Raw genomic sequence first — 21,602 nt, forward strand, 5'->3', positions numbered from 1 at the left:
CTCGGAATTGTGCAATTAAAAAACGGAACTTCCATTCAACAATACCAAACTAAAATTATTAAAAGAAACAAAATCATACTCAAAATTAGGTTTCCGGACCTCATGCGTGTCAGGAAAAGAAGGTCGTAACAACAACCAGTGTTGGAATCCTATTGGGCACGTCAGAAGGTTTCAAAAAGGACAACACGTGGTGAGTTACTAGAGGGAGAGAGGAAAATGGACGGTGAAGATTACTATTTTTGTATTCTGTAGATCTACGTCATACCAACTGTACATGGGGATCCTTCTTGCCCGTGAAGGTGACGGGCAGTCCTACCCGAAATTTTTTAGTGTGGCCCCCAGGTGAAAACATTTTCAGTTTTTTAGTCCATCCTCCTTCTCATTGCCATTTTTATAGCTCCTTCTCCCATTTCTTGAAAGATCTCTCGTATCTCTTTTCGTTTCTATCCCTATTACCCTGTTTGAAGAGTTGTAGCTCGAGGATTGTCGATTTGGTCTGGGTGATTTCACTATCTCTATTTATTATTAATTTGAATTAATGGTCGGGATTTGCTGTGGAGTTGCTGGTGAAAGGGAAACAGCTGCACCAGTTGAGCCAAGTTCACGAGCTTCAAGGCGGACAAGATTAGAACTCCGACAACTCAAGTTTGTTACCGAAGTGGCAGTTCCACCGTCGTCGACTCTGGATATTACCCCAGCCAAACGGCAGAAAATGGAATTGTTGCCGATTCCTCTCTCACGTGATTGTGGAAACGCAGTAGAAAATTGCAAAACAATCGAAGAAAATAAAAACCATAGTATCTCGAATCCAAGTAAATCAGAATCTGTGAAACTGGAAGAAGAAGCTTCAAAATTCGGCATGACTTCTGTTCGTGGTAGAAGAAGAGACATGGAAGACGCCGTCTCGATACACACGTCGTTTACTACTAAAAACACTTCGTTTTTTGGTGTTTTCGACGGTCATGGCTGCTCACACGTAAGGGAGAAATATCTACCTTAATTTTGTAAAACTTTTGTTTTGTTATTTTATGGTGCTGAATTTTTTTGTGTGTGTGTGTGTGTGTGTGTTTTAGGTGGCGATGAGGTGTAGAGATCGGTTACATGAAATAGTGAAAGAAGAAGTTGAAGGTTTTAAAGAAGAAAAAAGTGTAGAGTGGAAGGAAACTATGAAGAGAAGTTTTATAAAGATGGATAAAGAAGTGGAGAATTGCTGTGTTGAAGGAGATGATAGTTCTAATTGTAGGTGTGAGTTACAGACTCCACAGTGCGACGCCGTTGGATCTACTGCTGTGGTAGCTGTGGTGACGCCTGAAAAGATTATTGTCTCGAATTGTGGCGATTCTCGTGCAGTTCTTTGTCGAAACGGTGACGCTATTCCCCTCTCATCGGATCACAAGGTGAGGTTAACGATTTCCTTATTTATTTATGTTTATTATGAACCATGTTTAGAGCAAGTTAAAGAGGTGTTTCCACTGAACGATTTAGGCGTGTGGCATGTGGGTCAAGCATTGAGAATTCGGTATGTTGCTAGCCAGTAGCACCTTTAGGAACCAACGTGTCCCCAACAGATTTTTTATTATCGAGACCTAAAATTATTGTTAGGATGATTTTGTTTTTTACTTTTAATTTTTTTTCGCTAACTTCAGTTTGTCTTTGTAAATTACAGCCTGATCGACCAGATGAATTGCTTCGGATACAAGAAGCTGGTGGCCGTGTAATTTATTGGGATGGGCCAAGAGTTCTTGGTGTTTTGGCCATGTCTAGAGCCATAGGTAATTAACATACATGGCTCTTGATTAAATAATTGCTACCAAATCGTGGTGGATTTGTGGTGCTTGATTCATCTGACTCGTGTTTTGGTGTATGATTCGTTTTCAGGTGATAATTACTTGAAGCCCTATGTGATACCGGAACCAGATGTGACTTTGACGGAGCGGATGGCGGGGGATGAGTTTTTGATACTGGCAAGTGATGGACTGTGGGATGTGGTGCCAAATGATACTGCTTGCGGGGTAGTGCGAACGTGCCTCCGTGCCCGAAAGCCACCGTCACCACCCGGGTCTCCTGGCAGCGATGCTGCCGTGGCCAGAGCCGCCATTGAGAGTTCTGATAAGTCCTGCTCAGATGCATCAGTTCTGTTGACCAAGTTGGCCTTGGCCAGGCATAGCACGGACAATGTTAGTGTTGTTGTTGTTGATTTGAGAAGAAATCAGCATTAACAGTCAAGTAGCAGATAAGAAAAATATAATTTTTCCAATCAAAGAAAAAACGGGAAAAAAAATATTGTAAGCAGTTTCATTTGTTTTTTAATTGTATTTTGTAGGGTTTCCTTTTTAAGAAGGATAAGGAAATTTTACATCTGGGATTTTCTCTGGAGGTTTGATGAATGCTTGCTAGGCTGCAAATCTTTGCAGGAATATGGTAATGTAGCTGGGGCGAGGAATATGGTCCTAAGTTTGTGTATAAAAATCAAGAGGGGCTTTTTAATCCTCAATATGAATCAGTATATCAGTTTTCTTCTCTCGTTAGACAATTATTTTTTTTTTAATTCCATCTTATTTTAAGGATTTGCATCGGTAGTGATTGTCAATTCTCAGTGTGCCAGCGTTCAATGCCTGATCATATCAATAATCGAGAATATGGTTGATATTGAAGATGGGCATGCCAGCGTTGAACTCCTAAATGATTGATATTGTTGATCTCTCATGAGGGGGAGGAGGAGGCGGCGGAGGGGGCGGAGGGGTCAACTTGGAGATAAGGCGGATGTTAGTGGATGGATAGATGTTGCGTTCCATTATTTGATTCTAAATTCTTGACAAGATGCGAGGGGCTCAGCTGAACATGCAATCATCAGTATACACGTTGCATCTGGTCTCAGTTTTGTATTACCATCTCTGCGCCGTCCCAGATTTGTTTAGATTTGATGTTGATGGCCTTGCCATTGCCTGTCTCAAAAACACTCATTCGCGCATTGATTGCTTCCAAGTAAATTTAGCTGTTCAAGAAGTAAAATTATTTTGACTGAATTAGTGAATCAAGCAGCATGATGCATGGAATAAGTTGAGGCCATTTATGTTAATTAGGGCTTGTTGCTTAACTTTTGATGATTCCTAAACCCTAACCCATTGACTAACCTAGCTAGGTACACGGGTCTCCATCGCATTTCTGCACTTTGTACACATGGTCGGCCATGTGCCTTGTCTTGGCCTAGTCAGACTACACTCTTTCGAACTTGGAAGATGGCCAGAGTGGGGTACCACTTTTACTTGTATGCAGGGCATTGCTCGATATGAGTAGTTTTCATCTCGTGTAGCTTATTGTTTTGCCTGACAATTTAAAGCAAGCTCTCTTCTCAAGGGGCACAAAAATATATATAGGAAATTTTAAATAAAAACATCAAACTAAAATTCATTGCTGAAAAAAATTAACAACGAAATCAACAACGAAAAATATCATATATGCAGATTTGGGGTTACTGATTTATCAGATCGATAATCCGTTGTTGTTATTTCCATTGCTGGCAAGTAATCAGCAACGGATTTCTTTGTTGCTGATACCAGGTTTTTATTTATTTATTTAAATTCATGACAGTTTTTTTTTTCATGATTTATTTATATCTCCCATCCTTTTTTAAAAAAACAATCTCCACCGTTAATAAAAACCATGATTAGTTCTCCTTCTAGGACCCAGCACAGGGCTGGCGGTTGACCCTCCTTTACATCAGCAACCCACACATCAAATCTCCACCATGTGATGAGGACCCAACACGATGAACAGATCCGTCCTCTCTACAGATACCAATACGGCCAATGGAGTCCATGATTTAAGAAATGGTTCTCAGGAGAAGAGAAAAACCCGATTATATTCATAGCAGAAGGGTAACAATATAAGAAAAGAAAAACTAATTCACAATCTGGATTATTTTTCTTATCTGGTTTTAATCAAAATCAACAAACAACTGAATCATTAGATCTGAAACGAAACACGATCAGTAGTATGAAGCAAAGCAGATAAACATGTAAGATGAAAAACTTGTATCAGATGACATCAAAATTATAAAGGCTAACTAAAAGCTACAAAAGAAAAGGGTGATCGTGCCAGTTATAACAGAGGTAGTGCATCAACATTGGGAATATATATCCTGTTTAAAACATCAGTAAAAAATATATATAAGAAGCGTTCTAGATCAGTAGAAAAATGTGGATTCGGCACAAAAGATTCTCCATCCATTGTACTGTTGCTCGGTAGAAAAAAAGTCTACATATATAATCATAACAACGACAGTTGATCTCAACATTCTCCTTGCTCTTTGCTTATTCCTTGCCTCAGTTTTGTATCTCTTTAATGCCTTCAATTCTCTGTAGTCCTTGTCTGCACCGGATATTCTATGAGTGTGCCAAAAATGCAGCTCATCCCGGAGGGTTTGATTGGAACAGAACCATGTCCCATCCCCAATAGACAGCATGTTTTTATTCTCAACGAGGAGAGCAGAAAAGGAAATGAAATTTAGGCATCGGATGAAATGATGCCTGCTGTCATGAATTAAAAGATACTATTCCGGTGTGCTGCTTCCTCGTTTCGGCAAGACCTGTTGAAATAATGATGTCGAAAATATGGGACTTTGCTGTGGTCTTTTTCCACCAAACAAGTTAGCTGTTTCCTCGGCCCATGAATCTGATGGGCCTATGTTCTGGAGCGAGAATTCAAGATTGGGGGGTATTTGGGAACAAGTTTTGCGTATTCTCTTCTTTGCTGCTCTTAGAAGCAGGGAGGTATGAAGGATGTTTCATGATCCAAAACGATGCAATACCAAACTCACAAGATCCCAATAAAGGCTCGCCTGAATAATGTGTCGTTGAGAATGTATTTTTTCACCTTGTCGATGCCAATGACAATTAGCCACACGAGGCTGTAGCTCATGTGTTATGGACCAGGTGCTGCTAAGCTGCTTCTTCTTCTTCTTTCTTTTCTGAACAACACTCTGTATGCATGTCACGGGCAATTACTTTGTTATCAGCTAATGCCATGAACTAGAGAGACGCCCACCAGCTTTGGAGAGCTTTGCAGCAGCATTTTTCGCATCCTCACTCCTTTCCACGAACTTCTCTGTGAGAACCCCTTTGTAGTCTGCCTTTCTTGCATTCCCACGCAACGCATTTACAGAATGAGGGTCGTTTTTTCTAGTGTTTTCTCGGCATCCACGGGACAATTTTTAATTACGTTTTGTTTAATTTTCAGGTCAAACTAAGCAGCATGCCTCAGAGTTTTTTATTATTATTATTCAATCAAAATCTGAAACGACGGGGCTCAATGCCTATTTGGTAATAATGTAATGTGATGCCTGAACAAGCGTAATTTTAAAATTAAGCCAGCCAATTCAAAGCTGAATGAGATCGAGTTATAAAAAAATAAAAAATTTAATATAATTTGGTCAAAAACTAGGTTATAATTTGTTAATTTTTTTCATTAAAATAATATTATTTTAATTTTTTTAAAAAAAAATTAACCTAAATAATTCGATGATTCGGGGAAAATATAAAATTTAAACCTTGAACCGAAATAGGTTTAAAAAGTATGTGAATAAATCTCTGGAATGATATGTGGAAATAGCTTGCACAGTGCAATTAATTCCAATATGATTTTTTAAAAAAAAAATTTACTTTGTCGCTGTCCGTGCCATTTACTTCAGGTCTCCTGGCATTAAGAAAAAAACAAAACATGACAATTAAGTAAATTACTAAACGGCGCGGTTTTTTCATTGAATTTCATTCACGGTGAAATTATCACTTTACTTTTATACTTCAATTTTTAAAGCTTCACTTAAAGGTTAGAATTATTTTTGTGTATAGTCAATTTATTATTCTTAATTTTTTTTGGAGCAACATTATTTTTTTTATTTCCTTAAATAACAGTATGATTACTATGGTCTAGAGGACACGTGGTCATTTTAGTTTTGTCATACATAGCTGAGTTACATACATATTTTTGTTATGTAAATTTATTTTTATTAGTCTTGACTTTAAGGGCTTGATTGTTATTTCTTAATGGTTTTTTTGTTATTGTTGTTTAATCCTATGAATATTTTTAATTTTTTTTTATAATTTTATGAACAATTGAATTACTTTATTACCCTTACCATTCAAATTTTTAAGCCTTAACTTTAAAGGTTTGGCTGTAATTTCATAATGTTTTTTTTTTATTGTTGTTGTTTAGTTATAAGGCATTTTTGGTTTTGTGTCTGGCATAGGTCAACACATTAGCCACTCCGTCGTCTTCAGGCGACACGTGTGGCTGGCGATGGTAGTTGAAATCAAGCTTCTATCATATCACTTGATGCGTCCTAATGTCATTTTCCTTCACGTATGTATAGTAGTGGGGTCTAGTTTAACACCAATTGACTTTTCTTTCTTTTCTTTATTTCCTTCTCTTTCTTCCTCTGATTGTGTGCTGACTATGCAAAAAATTATACCTGCCCTTCAATTTTTTTTCTTTAGATTTAGTCATTCTTCTTTTAATTGTAATTGTTTTATTTATATTGATTGTTTTTAATTAGATTTTATTTTCGATTTCATCCCTGATTGTTTGATTTTGTTAGTATTTTTTATAAAATTTGATCTTCATTCTTTTAATTGTTATTTTGTTGGTTTTCAGTCATTTTCTTGATTTATTTGTTTTTCTTCAATTCCATCATTGAGCAATTCTTTTCATTGAATTTTTATATCAAGTTTGGTGTCAATTCTTTTCATTGATTTGTTTTTTCAATTCAATCCCTAAATAATTAATTTCATTTAAATTTTCCTTTAATATTTAAATTCGATTGGTTTTTATGTTGAATTTAGTTTTAAATCTGAATTTCTTTCATTGGTATTTGTTTGGTTTAGAATCATGCTTCTTTGTTTTTTAAGGTTTGTTTTTAATGGGATTATCCTAGTCTCGCGACCCGGGTCATGGATATAAAAGATTAGCTTAGGTCGACTTTGATTTTTTTTAAAGCATATTTTTCAAATATTTTTTTTGCATGTATTTTTTTTGCTTTGCTATTTCTGAAATCATTCCAATTTCATGTCTTAGGTCATGTGTTTGATTTGTTTAGTAAACACAATTTAGTAAATATCTCATCTTTACAATTTATTTCTTTGTTGTTAATGGTTTTTTTATTTACATAAAAAGGTTATCGATTTATTTAGTTAGATGATTGCATGGGTTTGTCAAATGACACTCTTATTTTTTCATGTAAAAAAACATATTGGAGCAGTATGCATACCTTATATTTTTTAAAAAAAAATTATTATTTTAATGGTTTTTTCCTTTTTTTTTTCTTAACATATTTTTAGAAAAATATTATTAATTTTTTCTTCACACCTTTTGTTTTTTTTTAATTTATCTACATAATCAAGGAAATGGTGTTTCACTGTAGCAATTGCAATGTTATTCTATTTTTTGGTTACATTAAAAACTAGTTTGGGATCTTACATATTTTCTTTAATGCATATGATTTTTATTATATTTTATTATATATAAGAGTTGACTTTATGATTCATGGTTATATTTTTTACTTGATGTAAAAAAAATATCAATAACACCCGCACATTAACTCTTTTGTGTTGAAAAAAAAAATTATTTGACCTGCAGCTAGATGAGTTAAATAGACGCATTAACATTTTGTTTTTTCTATTTATTAATATGAATAATTCTCATAGGATTTTTTATTATAATTAGATTTTTCTTTGAAAAAAAATAAATTTGAAAAGCTTGCAGATTTATTTGTCTTGCCAAAAATATTTATCCGACCTGAGAAAAAGCGCGGGTCACATAACTAGTAAAATACCATAGCCCAAAACAGGTGTTATTGTAGATTGGAACAATGAAATTATTATTTTGTTCTTCTCAAACAAGATTTATTAATTTATACTAGGGCAATATGATATTTTCATAGTTTCACTAGTTATTATCATATTGATCAAGGACAAATTAATCTTCCCATCTTTTTTCACAATAAAATAACTCATCTACTCATAAAAACAAAAAAAAAGAGAGGAGAAAAATTAACATTTAAGGGCTGTTTAGTTTTTTTATTATCACAAGCATTGTAAAATGGCTTAATTACCATTGAAATCATAAAAATATTAGACTTACGTTAATGAGGTTTTTTTGTCTTATTATTATTATTATTATTATTATTTGCTATAATCATGTCGATTAAGGTGCATTTTAGTATTTTAACAAGTATAAAATATTATTACTTGTATGAGCCAACAGGTGGGAGTCGCCCACTCATTTCGAGCGGCGCATGCAACTTCCTCCGTTACCAAAAAATCCAACCAACATGTCATCTGAAGGTTCGAGTTGTGGTGTATTAAATGGGGTGATGTGTGTGGTGTTATAAACAACAATGCATTTTTATCTTTTTTCTTTATTTTCTCTTTCCTCTCATCGAGGTTCGCCTCGTCCCGCCACAAATAGAAGTTTCCCTCCTATTTATTTTTCTTTCAATTGTACTCCTCAATCTTTTGATTTCTTTTGATTTTTTCCTATTCCATTCAATACATTTGGTTCTATTTGACTTTTATACCGTACACAATCCTCACTCTTTTAATTGCTATTTTTTATATTATTTTCTTAATTATTTCTTTTTGGTTTTATCCCTTACCATTTTATTTTTATGTCAAATTTGAACCTTATTCTTTCATTTGTTTATTTTATTTTCCTTTAAGTCAGATTGTTTTTTTTTCCAATTTCGTCACTCAATGTTAGATTGGTTAAGAATAAAGCTTCATAATATTTTTTGGTGACGTGGTCCCGGTCTCATAACCTGAGCCACATGTATAAAATGTTAACACAAATTGATATTGGTTTTTTATTTTCATTAATTACACCAATTTTTTTTTCTCAATTTCATCATTAAATATTGGATCTATTGAAGACTTAACATCTTTATTTTTTTTACTTGCTTTTGATGAGGATAACCCGGTCTCACAACCTGAATCACGAATTTGTCATACTATCTCATAATAGCTTGATGTTTTTACATCATTTTATTATAATGGTAAATTTTGTCTTTGTTATTTTAATTGTTTTTTCCTTAACTTTGATATATTTTTTAGAATTTTTTTTTTCCAGTCTTATCACTCAATGTTTGATTGGTTGAGAATTGAGTTTTTTAATTTTTTTATATAATGATCCTGGTCTCATGGCTATGAAATGACAACCCAGATTGTGATCAGTCTTTTTTCCTTATCTTTTTTTCTACATGATTTTTTTTCAATTTCATAATTCAACACCGAGTTTATTGAATATTCAACTTTTTTTTTATTATGCTTTATATAAGGACAATCATGCTTCACTACCTACGTCACAAATTTGCCACGATAACTCGGATTGACTCAAAGCTTTATTTTACTTTCTATGTCAAACTTGACCTTTATTTTTTAATTGTTTTTCTGTCATTATTTGAAATTGATTTTATTTTTTGAATTTTATCATCAAACATTAGATTGTTAAGAATTGAACTTTGTAGTTTTTTTCTATACGGTTATTTTAGTCTCGTAACTTGAGCCAGGAGTATGAAATGTTAACCTGAATTGACATCAATATTTCTTTAATCTTTTTTGCACCAATTTTAGTTTTTGATTTTATGATTCAATATTAAGTTTACTGGAAATTAAAAGCTTTTTTTTTTTTTGTTTTCATGAGGATGGTATGACATTGGTTTTCATGATCCCGGTCATGAGTTTGCCATGCTAACTCGGAATGGCTTGAGAATTTTTTTTTGTTATTTTTTCCACTCGGGTTATCTTGGAATTTAGTTTCGCAACTTTTTTTTTGACAATCATTCTTTTTATGCCGGTCATGGTTATTACGTTTTTTATATAGATTTGTTACATTGTTTTTTATTATATAATTAAATTAAATCATTTTATTAGATGTAACAATGTCTATAACTCAAATTATTAAATTCTCAAGTTAAAAAAAAAACATCTTGGCCGGAAACATAGACCACCTCATTATCTCAAGACCCTATTTGTTTTTGCGGCTGGAAAGCATTTTTATAAGAAAAAAAATGATTTTTATACTTCAAATTAATTTTTTGGGTTTTTTAGATGTTTTTAATGTAATTATATCAAAAATAAATTTTAAAAAATAAAAAAATATTTTAAAATGTTACTTTTTGATACCAAGCCCAAATGATTTAAAAATATAAAAATTAATAATTTTAAGTAAAAGAATTAAATTTTATTAAAATTCCGTACAAACACAGTTCCAGACAAGATATAAAATAACAAAACACCAACTTCTAATTTATTCAAACTCTTTTTGTTTTTTTTTTTTGCTGGTTTTTTCCCAGTAAAGATCGAAAACCTGACAGGGAAACATAGGCGGCTACACCAATTTCCAAGTCATAATTTTTATTTTTAGCATAAAAGGAGTCCCCTCCAATAACATCGTGTCGTTCCCTTCCGCTTCTCCATTCCATCGAAAGAAAAGGGAGAAAGGAAAAGAAAAAATCTCCACTCAAACATCAAAAGTTTTATTCCAAAGCGCAGCTGTCTCCTTGACCCCTTTTTTCTCCCTTTCTCTCAAAGTCATCAAAGAGGTCACTATTAAAAAAACAAAGAAAGGTACAGTAACTTCCAAAGCCCTCCCTGCTAAGTTATCCTCTCGTCTAATGTCTACTTTACACTCTTTGCATGTACGTATTTTTGTATAATCATTACCCTATATATATAAATGGCTGAAAATAACTCGAGGCGGAGGAGGGAATTGCAAGTTGCCTCTCTTTTTTGGCTAACACAGCCCCGGGGGTGACTCTACAGTTGACTGCAAGAGTCAATCAAACACAAGAAGATAGAGAGAAACATCATGGATTGTACTTTTGTTACTGGATTCTGTTGATTTCTAGTGTTATGTCTTATGGTAATCATGTAATGGTGATTTATTTTCTTGTTCATATTTGTTATGGTTCAATATTTATTCAAGTTTTTATGATGTGCGTTTGTGTGTGTGAATTGGGTTTTGGCTGTGTTTGTTTCTAATTTCAGTTACTTGGTTTACTTGGTTTTGTTGCTGACTTCGATTTCGATATGGGTTTTAAGTGATTTTCATGTTTTGATCAGTCAGACACTCTATTGTGCCACTGGGTTAGTCTTTTTGTTAATTTATGTGCTGTTGAGTGCCTAAAGAGGAGGGCTGGGGTTTATATTGTTTGTCATTGTGTTTGCTGGGTTAAAATTCATGGGGTGAATTGAAGCTCCTGTAATGTAGAGGACTCTGAGTTTGTGAATATGGGATCAGTGTATCACCCCTTGTTATGTTGACACCAATGGAGCTTTCTTTATGTTACACTATTAAAATTTACATTGAATCACATGATTTAGAATGTAACTTTGTTTCTTTTTATAGATATCTTCTACTGGGATGCGAAATTAATTTCACCGGCCACCAGACACCATCATAACATGTTATGTTGTATTTATAGGAGGAATATCTAAATCACCATACAACGTAATCAATTAAAGGGTCCGATGCTCCTTCTGATATTTAGAGACCTTTTATATTTTAAATAAATTAAACCGAGCCAACAACATTGCTGAAGATGTTGCTTCTCTAGTTAAGAATAGGTGCGAGTCCTTTCTAGTAGAGTTATCATCATACCTAGTTCTGTCAGAGATCTGACCAACCTGCTCAGAATTTGTAGGTACCAAAACAATACAGAATGAGAATTTTTGGGAGGGGGTGTTAATTTTTCAACCTGTTTATGTTTATGAATTTCTATTCAGTGTTAGGTGTGATTTTATTTGCTTAAAATGCCAAAGAAAAGAAATGAGACCTATGCTTCTCTGCTGACTTGTCTGTTTTTGTAATTCACTGGCAGTATCTCTTGTGTGTCTGGTTGTGTTGTTATGTCACCAGCAGTGTCAGTGTAATCAGTCTTTAACCAGCCATTGCTTATTTTTCTCCCACAAGATGTGTCTTAGAGAGCCATAACCAACACGTAGTTGGAACCCTTTTTTTTATATTGAGTTTTCTTTTCTCTCATCCTCATCTTAAAGCTAGGAACTTTCTTTTGTACCTAACACATAGTTTATTGGATTAGGGAATGGGAGATACAATGTTTAGACAGGGAGAAGATTCAGTCTTTTCAATTTGATGTTCTATTCTTTGTAATGTAACCTACATCCATGTTCACACCACACACACATGGATGGTAAAATGTATAGTTTGTGATTGTGGCTTTGCACACCCCACAAACACAGGCACCGGAATCTTTTTGCTTATGATTGTTGCTTGGCACACACCACACAGACATGGGCGCTGCACTCACACACTTCTACTTGTACTTTGTTTGCCTCTCATTTCTACTATTTTTATTATGTGCAGATTCCAAAATTTAAATTTATCGTTGGTGCTTGAAGGATCTTTGAGGCAAGAAATACTCCAAGACGCCTTTACCAGCACATTAATCTCATTGGAAATGATTTTGGCATTTCTAGGTGTGTAGGAACTTGTGCCTCCATCTGCTATGTCTTTTTCTGCTTTATGTGTGATGTTAGCCTTACACCCGAGTTTTTGACATGTGTGACTGTTTCTCCAGCATTATAACTCAAGGAACAACAATGAATACCTACAGGGTTTTGGAGCCTACACTTAAGGATATACTTGATGGCATCCAACCTTTACGGGAGGATTGGGTGGTGCGATTTAAAGTCATTGAAGAGTTGGAAGATGTTATTAAATCTGTGGAAAGTCTGAGAGGTATTTTTCCTGGGAAATGCAAATTTCTTTCCTGCATGCCAGACATTCTACTAGAGATTAATGTAACAAATAGTGGAAGAAAAACAATTTCATCTCATGAAATCCTTCAAATGATCCTCACACACAATAGTGAAACAATACAAATCCAAGGAATTGACATTTTTAATTTAAAACTGACCAACTGCTGTATGCTATTTTTTGAAACTTAATATGCTGATTATGACAATTTAGAATGCCTTTTCTGTTCATCTATGATGCTATTGTCCAGAATGTAATTCAAGTTTTGCATAAAAACATTAATGTGAATTTCTTGATGGCTTGAACTTTGCTCAAGGTATTTGAGGTTCCACTGCAATAGTTGCAAATGTGTTTCTGTCACAATAAAACTGCAATACTTGTAAAACTGCTATGAATCCGGTTCTTAAAATATGCATCAAGTTTTATTATCTGTTTTTGGATCAACAATGTGGATGCATGACTTTATTTGTGCCAACAGGTTCTACTGTGGAGCCATTTGGATCATTTGTGTCAAATCTCTTCACTCGATGGGGAGACTTGGATATCTCAATTGTGTTATCTAATGGTTCTTATATCTCATCTGCTGGGAAAAGGCGCAAACAAAACTTACTAGAGGATGTTTTGAAAGCTTTGAGACAGAGAGGTGAATTATTACATGGTTTCCCCTCATGTTTCCTAATATGTACTTCATGTAGACATTCATGAGCAATCTATGAGATCCATATAACCATGTTCCCTATTTTACAACTTGCAATAAATAAAACTTCAATGCTTTTGATTTTCCTGCACTTAAGTCTTTTTGAGAGTTTTAATTATCAAAGCTTTGCATTGTCATAATGGTTGATTCTCCTGAAAAATTGAAGGTAATAGCCAGAAACTAGACTTTGGATCAGAGAGCTTGCCATGTGATTTTGATTTACAATTTGTTGTGAATAATTGACTTAGCCAAAAACTTATATCAGAAACTTCAGTAATTATATTGTCTTTGACTCGCTGAATCTGCCCACTGAAATAAGTTACTTTATTCTGGCCAATGCCAACAATGAGCAGATTTATAAAGTGAAAAGTGATTACGTTGAAGGGTATTTTCATTTTTTATGTTTTCATTTTAAGGATAGATGAAGAGTTGTTTGGGGAATAAATCACTGCTCTTAGTTGTTGGGTTGTTCTTTTACTATAACATCGTTGTTTTATTTCATTACAGCTTACAAAATTGATGTGCAGGTGGATGGCAGAGGTTGCAATTTATCCCAAATGCAAGGGTTCCCATTTTAAAATTCGAGAATGCTTCCATCTCTTGCGATGTTTCAATTGATAACATGCAGGGTCTAATGAAGTCCAAGTTCTTGTTCTGGATCAATGAGATAGATAGGCGTTTTCGTGATATGGTCCTACTGGTACATTCTCTCAGCCAAATAAATAAATAAATATCCTGGGAAACTAGTGCATCTATTTGATGCAATTTAATGTTTGTGTAGGTCAAGGAATGGGCCAAAACTCACAATATAAATAATCCAAAGGCTGGGTCATTGAACTCGTACTCTCTCAGTTTGCTTGTCATATTCCATTTTCAGGTGATCAATTTTCTTTATATGCATTAAACCTTGTAAGAATAGTTGGAATTAACTCTGCACTTCATTGCCATGTTAGCTTCTTCAACGTGTTTATTATGGATGTCACTGATCTGTTTTACTAGAATTAGGTGTTAACTTTTTTAAAAGTTCTGCACTTCTTCCAATAACCCTAATTAAATGATTTTTCCAACATTGCTTTGTTATCTTGGTTATTTTCTGCGCATGCCCTTTTTCAATGTCAAGTGTTCTTTTATTAGTTTTCTTTTGTGCCTTCTTGTGCACTTTTGTGCTAGTGGTCCCCTTACCCTGAACATTTATAAACCATAGTTGCAAAACAGTCATTGGACGTGCAGATAATGGATAGATTGATTGTTCTTCTGGCCTTTGTATATCTGTTTTTCTTTCATTCTTTCATGTTCATTGGTCTCCTCTATAGCTAGTGTGTAGCCTACCTCTGTGTTTTACTGGATATATTTCTTTATAGCTGTAAGGATTTCCATCTTATTAAGTTCTTTTTTGTTTATGGTTTTTCTTGCAGACTTGTGTGCCTGCCATTTTACCTCCCCTTAAAGAAATTTACCCAAGAAATGTTATTGATGATCTTACAGGTACTTCTCATGTTTAATCCAAATAAGCTCACACATTAAGCCTAAGCTATTTGCATTCTTTTCTAAAAATATTAATTTCTTCCTTGTTTATGTGATCACAGTTAACGATGAGTCTGGAATTTAATTAGTAAATTTCCACTCTCAGCGTGTGTGTAAGTGGCTGTGCATGCATTCATGCATTGTGGATTTGCACTAGTCTGATTTTTACCTCTGTAACTGTAGCCTGTGCCTTTCTGGCAGTGCTCCTGAACAGATGATTCAAGGAGGCCCTCTGGTTCCCAGAGGAGCCAAAATTGTTGCTGTCTCCAAGCACTGCACATAGCACGAATATGATATCATATTGTATAAAAGATTCCCCAATCCCCCATACTGCCTTTTGGCTTGTAATTTTATTTGATACAGAGAAAAAATTAGTATATTACAGTTACAAAACATATAGTCCTCAATTTATTTTAAGTTAAGATCCATGTGGTATGGTTGTTTGTGCAAGGTTACAGTTTCTCATGAGTTCTGGGAAGTAAATATGAGTCGGTAGCTAGTAGATGAACTCCAACCTGTCTCAGTATTTGATGATGATGTTTTCAATTAAGAGTTAGCAATCTACAACTTGGTTTGAAACAAGTTCTTTTTCATAATATAGTTTTTCATTTTGTCCTGCTTCGAAGTCTGGAGCACATTCTGTCTAGCTATCGAGCGAGTTGAACTGATCTTGACATTTTCTTGATAAGGCTCAAAACATGATAAAATGTCTCCGGTTTTTTCAGTCAGTTTTTCATAATTTTGACAATGTTTTATTATTGACTTATATCACTTGGAGCTCATCTCATCTTGAATTTTTCCTAAAATGGTAATTTCAACTTACAATTTTTTTTGGACATATAACATATGATTTGCATTGCATAAAAACTGATCTAATCTTCTACAAGCATCAACAGTAATTAATAGCTTGGTTGAAGTATCTCTCTGACCTGTATTCCAATATGTTCTGTAGGTGTGAGGACTGATGCAGAAAGACGTATTGGAGAAATATGTGCTGCTAATATATCTAGATATAGATCAAACAAATCCAGAGCAATTAATCGAAATTCTTTGTCTGAGCTTTTCATTTCATTCCTTACAAAGGTCAGAATTCTTGTGTCGTTTTAATTATATTTGCAATTCTATGCGCCTAGGAGGTAATTCCAGCAATTGTAGTACATGATGGTAGACATGTTGACTTGTGAGAGTGCTGTTTTATATCTAGATTACCTTTTTTCATATCTAAATTGCTTTTCCCATTTTCTGGGGTAGCTGGCCATATATCCATATTTTTATTGATATATGCAAGCTGTTTTGTATATTTGCAGTTCTATGACATAAGTTCAAAGGCCACAGAGCTAGGAATTTGTCCATTTACAGGGAAGTGGGAAGAAATCAGAAGCAACACGAGATGGCTGCCCAGAACTTATGCATTATTTGTAATCCTCTCTCATTCCTTCAATAAAACCCCCACCCCCAGAAAAACAAAATTCTAAACTAAACTAATGATAGCTGATGTTGTTATTTCCACTGCTGCTGATTGTCTTGCCACTGCTGATATTTTAGATCGAGGATCCCTTTGAGCAGCCAGAAAATACTGCACGAGCTGTGAGTGCTGCAAACCTGATGAAGATATCTGAAGCTATTCAGACAACCCACCATAAACTTGTGATGGCTAACCAGAATCAGCTTTCTTTTTTGGGCATGTTAGTCAGGCCACGGATATCACGTATTATTGCAGGAACACCAGCTAGTAACTCAAGCTATACTGCTGGTCACCATGTCAGAATTCCAGTTGGGACCCCAAGCTACACATCTGTTCACCGTGTCAGGACTCCAGTTGGGACCTCAAGCTACATGGCTGGCCAGCATATTACAACTCGTTCACAAACTAGCAGGTCTGTGTATTCACCATCACAAGCACAGTTTCAAACCCTCAATATAAGTCCGGCAAGTCATCCCAGCAATTTGAGCTCCCAAACTCTCAATATAAGACCGGAAAATCATCCCAGCAATTTGAGCTCCCAAAGATTGGGAAGCCGTTCAAGCAATTCTACCAACCAAAGACTGGAAAATCAGACGAACAATTCAACCAGGCAAAGATATGTGCCACATTATCACATTCAAGGGCAGCCAGCATGGAGGCCTAAATCAGATCAATAGAGTTTCCAGCAGTTCTCATATTGAAAGTTTCTACCATGTTGTTGTGAAGAAAATAGTATCGCGCAGCTGTTTGAGCGTTTCTGAAGTATTTTAGCGGTCCCTAGGTTATGTGGTTGATACCTAGTCACTGGACTTATCAGTGTGTGATCATTGTTTGAACCATCACCATCAGCATCCATCTCGGGAAACTATTTTTAGATTGTAAGTGCATGACTGTTTCTAGCATTCGATTGAAATGAGAGATGCCATATCTTCCTGGTATAAACAAACACTACCGGAGCATATCTTTTTACCATTTGACTACCTTTTGACATGCACAGGATGAAAAACATTTGTTCTAATATATTGCTTCAAGATTCTGGCAGCTGCAGATGGGAGAGATTGTGTTTCCCAATTACTATGAACTAAAAGATGGGAATTGACAAGGCTTCCTAATTATGTTCAATCGTGCTTCTTGATTTGTTGACCCACGTGGTTCTGTTTGATTTTACGTCCAAGCAACAAATTTTGTTGTACCAAAACACTTCTGACTCTATTTCCTTCTTACCAAGAAAGGTATATGGACAGCAGAGTTAAAGTGAATACGCATGGCGATGGTACCATCTCGCCTGCTAGAATGCAAGGTTGACACCACTTCGGTTTCTAAAATTGTTTGCTCAATATCCAAGTAAATACTAGCTTTAAACACAAGATACTGGTAGCTCAGACAAATTGAGTTGAGTGACAACACATTCAATTAGAAGAAAATGAATTGTTAATTATGTAAACATTCAATTAGCGTGGTCACTAAAACTTTGCTTCCCTCCTTTCCTTTAGGGAAAGCAGGCTTTAAACTAACCCACACTTCATTTCCCCATATAATATCATCTAGGACCACCAAATATCGTTTCCCCTCCAACCCTTTTTGAAGTGTTTGAATGAGCTTATCCTCCGGCAAATTTCTGCCTCGTATGCAACATCTCTGATTTCAGCCATGCAGTTGCGAACACGCTCATCGTTTTCTTGCTTCTGGTCTGCATCTTTCATGAAGCGCTTCATTCGCTTCAGTTCAGCTTGAACCCCTCAACTTCCTATATGCGGCACTATAAAGAAAAGCTGCTTCACTAACTACAGGGTCAGTTCTTCAAATGACAGCAGAAACTATAGCTTCAGCCATTGCTTTTCAAGCTGAGAAAAAAAAAATACTCTTAGAACAGCTGGTCTGATTGATATCTTTGGGTGGATGTATCATGTTGGTACCCTTTTTTAAGGAATTGGCAGTCGTTTTTTTTCTCTTTTTTTTTGAACTTTTGAATCAATCTTCTACTGATTTGTTGATTCCTTACTAAAATAGAGGCAAGGAATTTATTTGGAGCAGATCAGCAAACTGAAAGTTGGAAAGGTAACCCAGGTCCCATGCTTTAAGTTAAGAAAAGGCATGGCAGGATACTTCGTTGGATAGCTATACCTCAGGGGAAAATTACAACCTTTAGCATGGCCACGGAGACTTGCTACTGCCGGTAAGCTCGTGACAAGTTTTTTTTAAGGTGTGTTTTATCCTAGGAAACAAAGAAGTTATCACAAACGCACGGTGTCAAGTGCAGCTCAATCTCCCCAGAAATTCTACTCTAGTTACACAACAAGCTATCTTGATTTTCACCTTTCTCGACAAAAAGGAAAAAGTTTCTTGTTCACGAATTTTTCAGAATTCTAGCTGTATAATAACATGCAGGGAAATCTTCACACTTCCATAATGAAAAACTTATACAGTAATCCTTCCATTTATTTTGATTGCGTTTGTTACCAGTTGGGTGGGACAGCGGGTAGCTAAAAAAGGGAGTAATTTGGACCTCCAATCATGTGTTCTTTTCTGCTTAACTACGGTTTTCTTCCATGAACATGCAAGGAAAACATGGACAGCAATTCACCTTACCTTTTTAGCACTTTCTTTTTTTTAAGCTCAAATAACAGATACCAAGCCTCCTGTTTTTTTCCTTGCAAAACGTGTTTATGCTTTTGTCTATATAATGAATTGACCCTCTGGCCCTATCACATTCGGTTACAGTATAAGAATTATTGCGCGAATCAATGTGCCACATCTTGTTCATCATACCAAAGATCTTAATGTTTAAATCAAGGAAATGGTGATCGCAAAACCATTCACATCAAAGACATAATGGTGGGAAACGGATACTGAAATTAGAAACAAAGTCCGTCCATCATTCTCAGCTCATACGATATTTAAACTTAGCTTATAAAAAGTAAAACGACAATCCCTACAAGACATCGAATGGACCCATGCTGCTATCTGTAAAGAGCCTGAGGAACTGCATGAGGAAAAAAATAGCAGACATTAGAATCAAGATAAAAGACCATGACAAAATGTGACTGAAAACAAAGCTAGGACTTTATTAAATTGAGGCGTGAAACCATTGACAGGAATTGAATCCAAAATAAAAATGTTTCTTATGTTATCCGAGCCTGATTAGCAAGGGAATAAAATGAATCCAAAATAATAGCATGAGCTGAGCGCTATCAGAATCACACTAGATAACAGTGTCCTAAAAAAAACATCCATTTTTTTAAATGAGATTAAAATGCTACTGGAAAGTGATTATTACACAACAAAAGAATGTTGGTAGACTCAGGTGATCAACTGAAGAAAATAACTAGAACGCTTTGATCATATTATATTAATGCACATACAAGTAAAATGCCAGCACTTTCAATCCATCTATAAGGCTGCACAGTAAAACCATGTATAAGATTACACACCGCAGCAATTCTATAGAATAAAAGCACATTTGACAGATTCAGTGGATGATAATGGCCCCTGGTATTGCCATTTTAACCCACTCCGTTCGCTGAAAAATGGAATTCCAACAAAGTACTGAAACATTAGCATCCATCACCAAAAACACAAACGGATACATTATGAGAAAATCATTATTCAAGAATCAAATGTAACCATATACAATTCTCAAAATCATTCCCCACGAAGTAATCCCCCACCACGAAGCAACCAAAGTGTTACTTGGTAAGTTATCCCGTCAAACTTCTAAATTAGACTCTTGATCTCGAGAGGCAGGCAAAATTCAAATAAATACACAATAAAACAAAACATGTCATTGAGCTTAACACGTTCAAAGAGGAAAGTAATGATGATTGGCACATTCGAAGAGGAAAGTAATGATGACATAAAGTTAACTGTACCTCAAATGTTGCTGGGATACATGAAAACTCTTACACGACATCCCTAAAAAACAAAAAACAAACGCAAAATCAATACACAAAAATCCAAATACCCAGAAAGGATGACATATCAATCACAACAGCTATTTTTTAACAATACCATGGACTTTGGAGGCAAGTTGGACTTGAACTTAGCTCTGACAACACCACTGTTTCCATGAGGCCTTGTGACCTTGCCCCAAATGCAGCGATAGTGGGTCCCATCCCTCTTCACCTTGGCCTTGTATATGTATGCCATGCGCTTACCAGCATACCATGCAACTTCTTCCTTGGTGTTGACTCCCTCAATCTGGATCAGAGATGTGTTTGGGTATTGGTTGGACTTCGACCTAACCACCAAAATAACATTTTAATCTCCAGATAAATCCACATAACAAAAACAAAATCCTAAGTTCCATTTCCTGTGACAAACAATATTCATTTACTGAAACTCGCACAAAAAATTCCAACCAGTCTATCATATTCTTTTCCCTGATTTGTCAATCAATTAAAATTGCTGGAAATTCGGATATAGTTCGTTTCCATAAACAAATGCAAGCTAAAACCGCAAATCTTGAACTGTCATCGATAAAAAAATATGTTTTCTTTTGCTTATCTTTTGAACAAAGATCAAAGCGTTTTCTAGAAACTAGCAAATGCCAACTTTTACTATAACTATGAAATCCAGTGACAATATTTCAATTAACATAACAGCTTCTAAATAAACAAACCCCCTGATCTAAATAACCTTAATTTCTTTCTTTTCTTATTCAAATTTCTCGGAGAAATCATAAAGACATACAAATTAAAATTACAGAGAGTATAAAAGCCAAGCTCCAAACTATAGTTATTACCTCTTATAGCCCAAGATTGTTCCTCTGACATAAAGCCTAAAAAACGAACAGCACATAGAGAATGAGAGAGATAAACATTAAAGCAATCATTTATTAGCTTCAATCTACAATTTCTTAATTAAACAACAAAAAATTGATTCTTTTTTTTGTTCAAAACATTAAAGCAAGTATAAAAAAATATATGTCTGTATAAATCGCAGACCTGACTCGCTCTCCTTGGCGTCCCTTCACCATATTCAAACTCTGAGGCCAAGAGCTCTCTCTTCCTCTCTCGCTAAAAGTGGCTTATACTATGAAGCTGCGAGATGGAAACGTAAAACCCTAATTGCTGCTGTTTCTATAAAAGCGTAAACCTTTAGTTGGGCCTTTAGAGTTTAGACCCATATTGAAACATTAATTCAGGA

General features: G+C 35.1%; 3 protein-coding genes across 5 annotated transcripts; 2 read left to right on the forward strand and 1 right to left on the reverse strand.

The window, feature by feature from the left end:
* Window positions 1-366: 366 nt before the first annotated feature.
* LOC133697964 (protein phosphatase 2C 37-like) lies at window positions 367-2,520 on the forward strand. Its single transcript, XM_062120807.1, has 4 exons — window positions 367-976; window positions 1,074-1,397; window positions 1,667-1,772; window positions 1,879-2,520. Exons 1-4 carry the CDS (start codon window positions 539-541, stop codon window positions 2,217-2,219), a joined length of 1,209 nt encoding a protein of 402 aa, XP_061976791.1. The 5' UTR covers window positions 367-538; the 3' UTR covers window positions 2,220-2,520.
* Window positions 2,521-10,449: 7,929 nt separating this feature from the next.
* LOC133696169 (protein HESO1) lies at window positions 10,450-17,403 on the forward strand. Of its 3 annotated transcripts, none has more exons than XM_062118266.1 (10): window positions 10,450-10,914; window positions 12,379-12,491; window positions 12,593-12,753; window positions 13,250-13,414; window positions 13,996-14,168; window positions 14,250-14,345; window positions 14,884-14,953; window positions 15,945-16,075; window positions 16,300-16,410; window positions 16,538-17,403. In XM_062118266.1, the coding sequence occupies exons 3-10, from the start codon at window positions 12,615-12,617 to the stop codon at window positions 17,132-17,134; spliced, it is 1,482 nt and encodes a 493-aa protein (XP_061974250.1). In that variant the 5' UTR covers window positions 10,450-10,914; window positions 12,379-12,491; window positions 12,593-12,614; the 3' UTR covers window positions 17,135-17,403. The 3 variants fall into 3 exon arrangements, with proteins under 3 accessions (XP_061974250.1, XP_061974251.1, XP_061974252.1); XM_062118267.1 differs by having other exon boundaries at window positions 10,450-10,619; XM_062118268.1 differs by having other exon boundaries at window positions 10,626-10,922.
* A 1,887-nt stretch (window positions 17,404-19,290) lies between these two features.
* Window positions 19,291-21,556, reverse strand: LOC133696170 (large ribosomal subunit protein eL33w-like). Its single transcript, XM_062118269.1, has 5 exons — window positions 21,401-21,556; window positions 21,199-21,234; window positions 20,466-20,694; window positions 20,327-20,369; window positions 19,291-19,440 (listed from the first exon to the last, which is right to left on the reverse strand). Exons 1-4 carry the CDS (start codon window positions 21,430-21,432, stop codon window positions 20,328-20,330), a joined length of 339 nt encoding a protein of 112 aa, XP_061974253.1. The 5' UTR covers window positions 21,433-21,556; the 3' UTR covers window positions 19,291-19,440; window position 20,327.
* Between the last annotated feature and the right edge of the window lie 46 nt (window positions 21,557-21,602).

Source organism: Populus nigra, chromosome 6 (assembly GCF_951802175.1).
Source record: "Populus nigra chromosome 6, ddPopNigr1.1, whole genome shotgun sequence".
In the NCBI taxonomy this organism is placed as follows: Eukaryota; Viridiplantae; Streptophyta; class Magnoliopsida; order Malpighiales; family Salicaceae; genus Populus; species Populus nigra.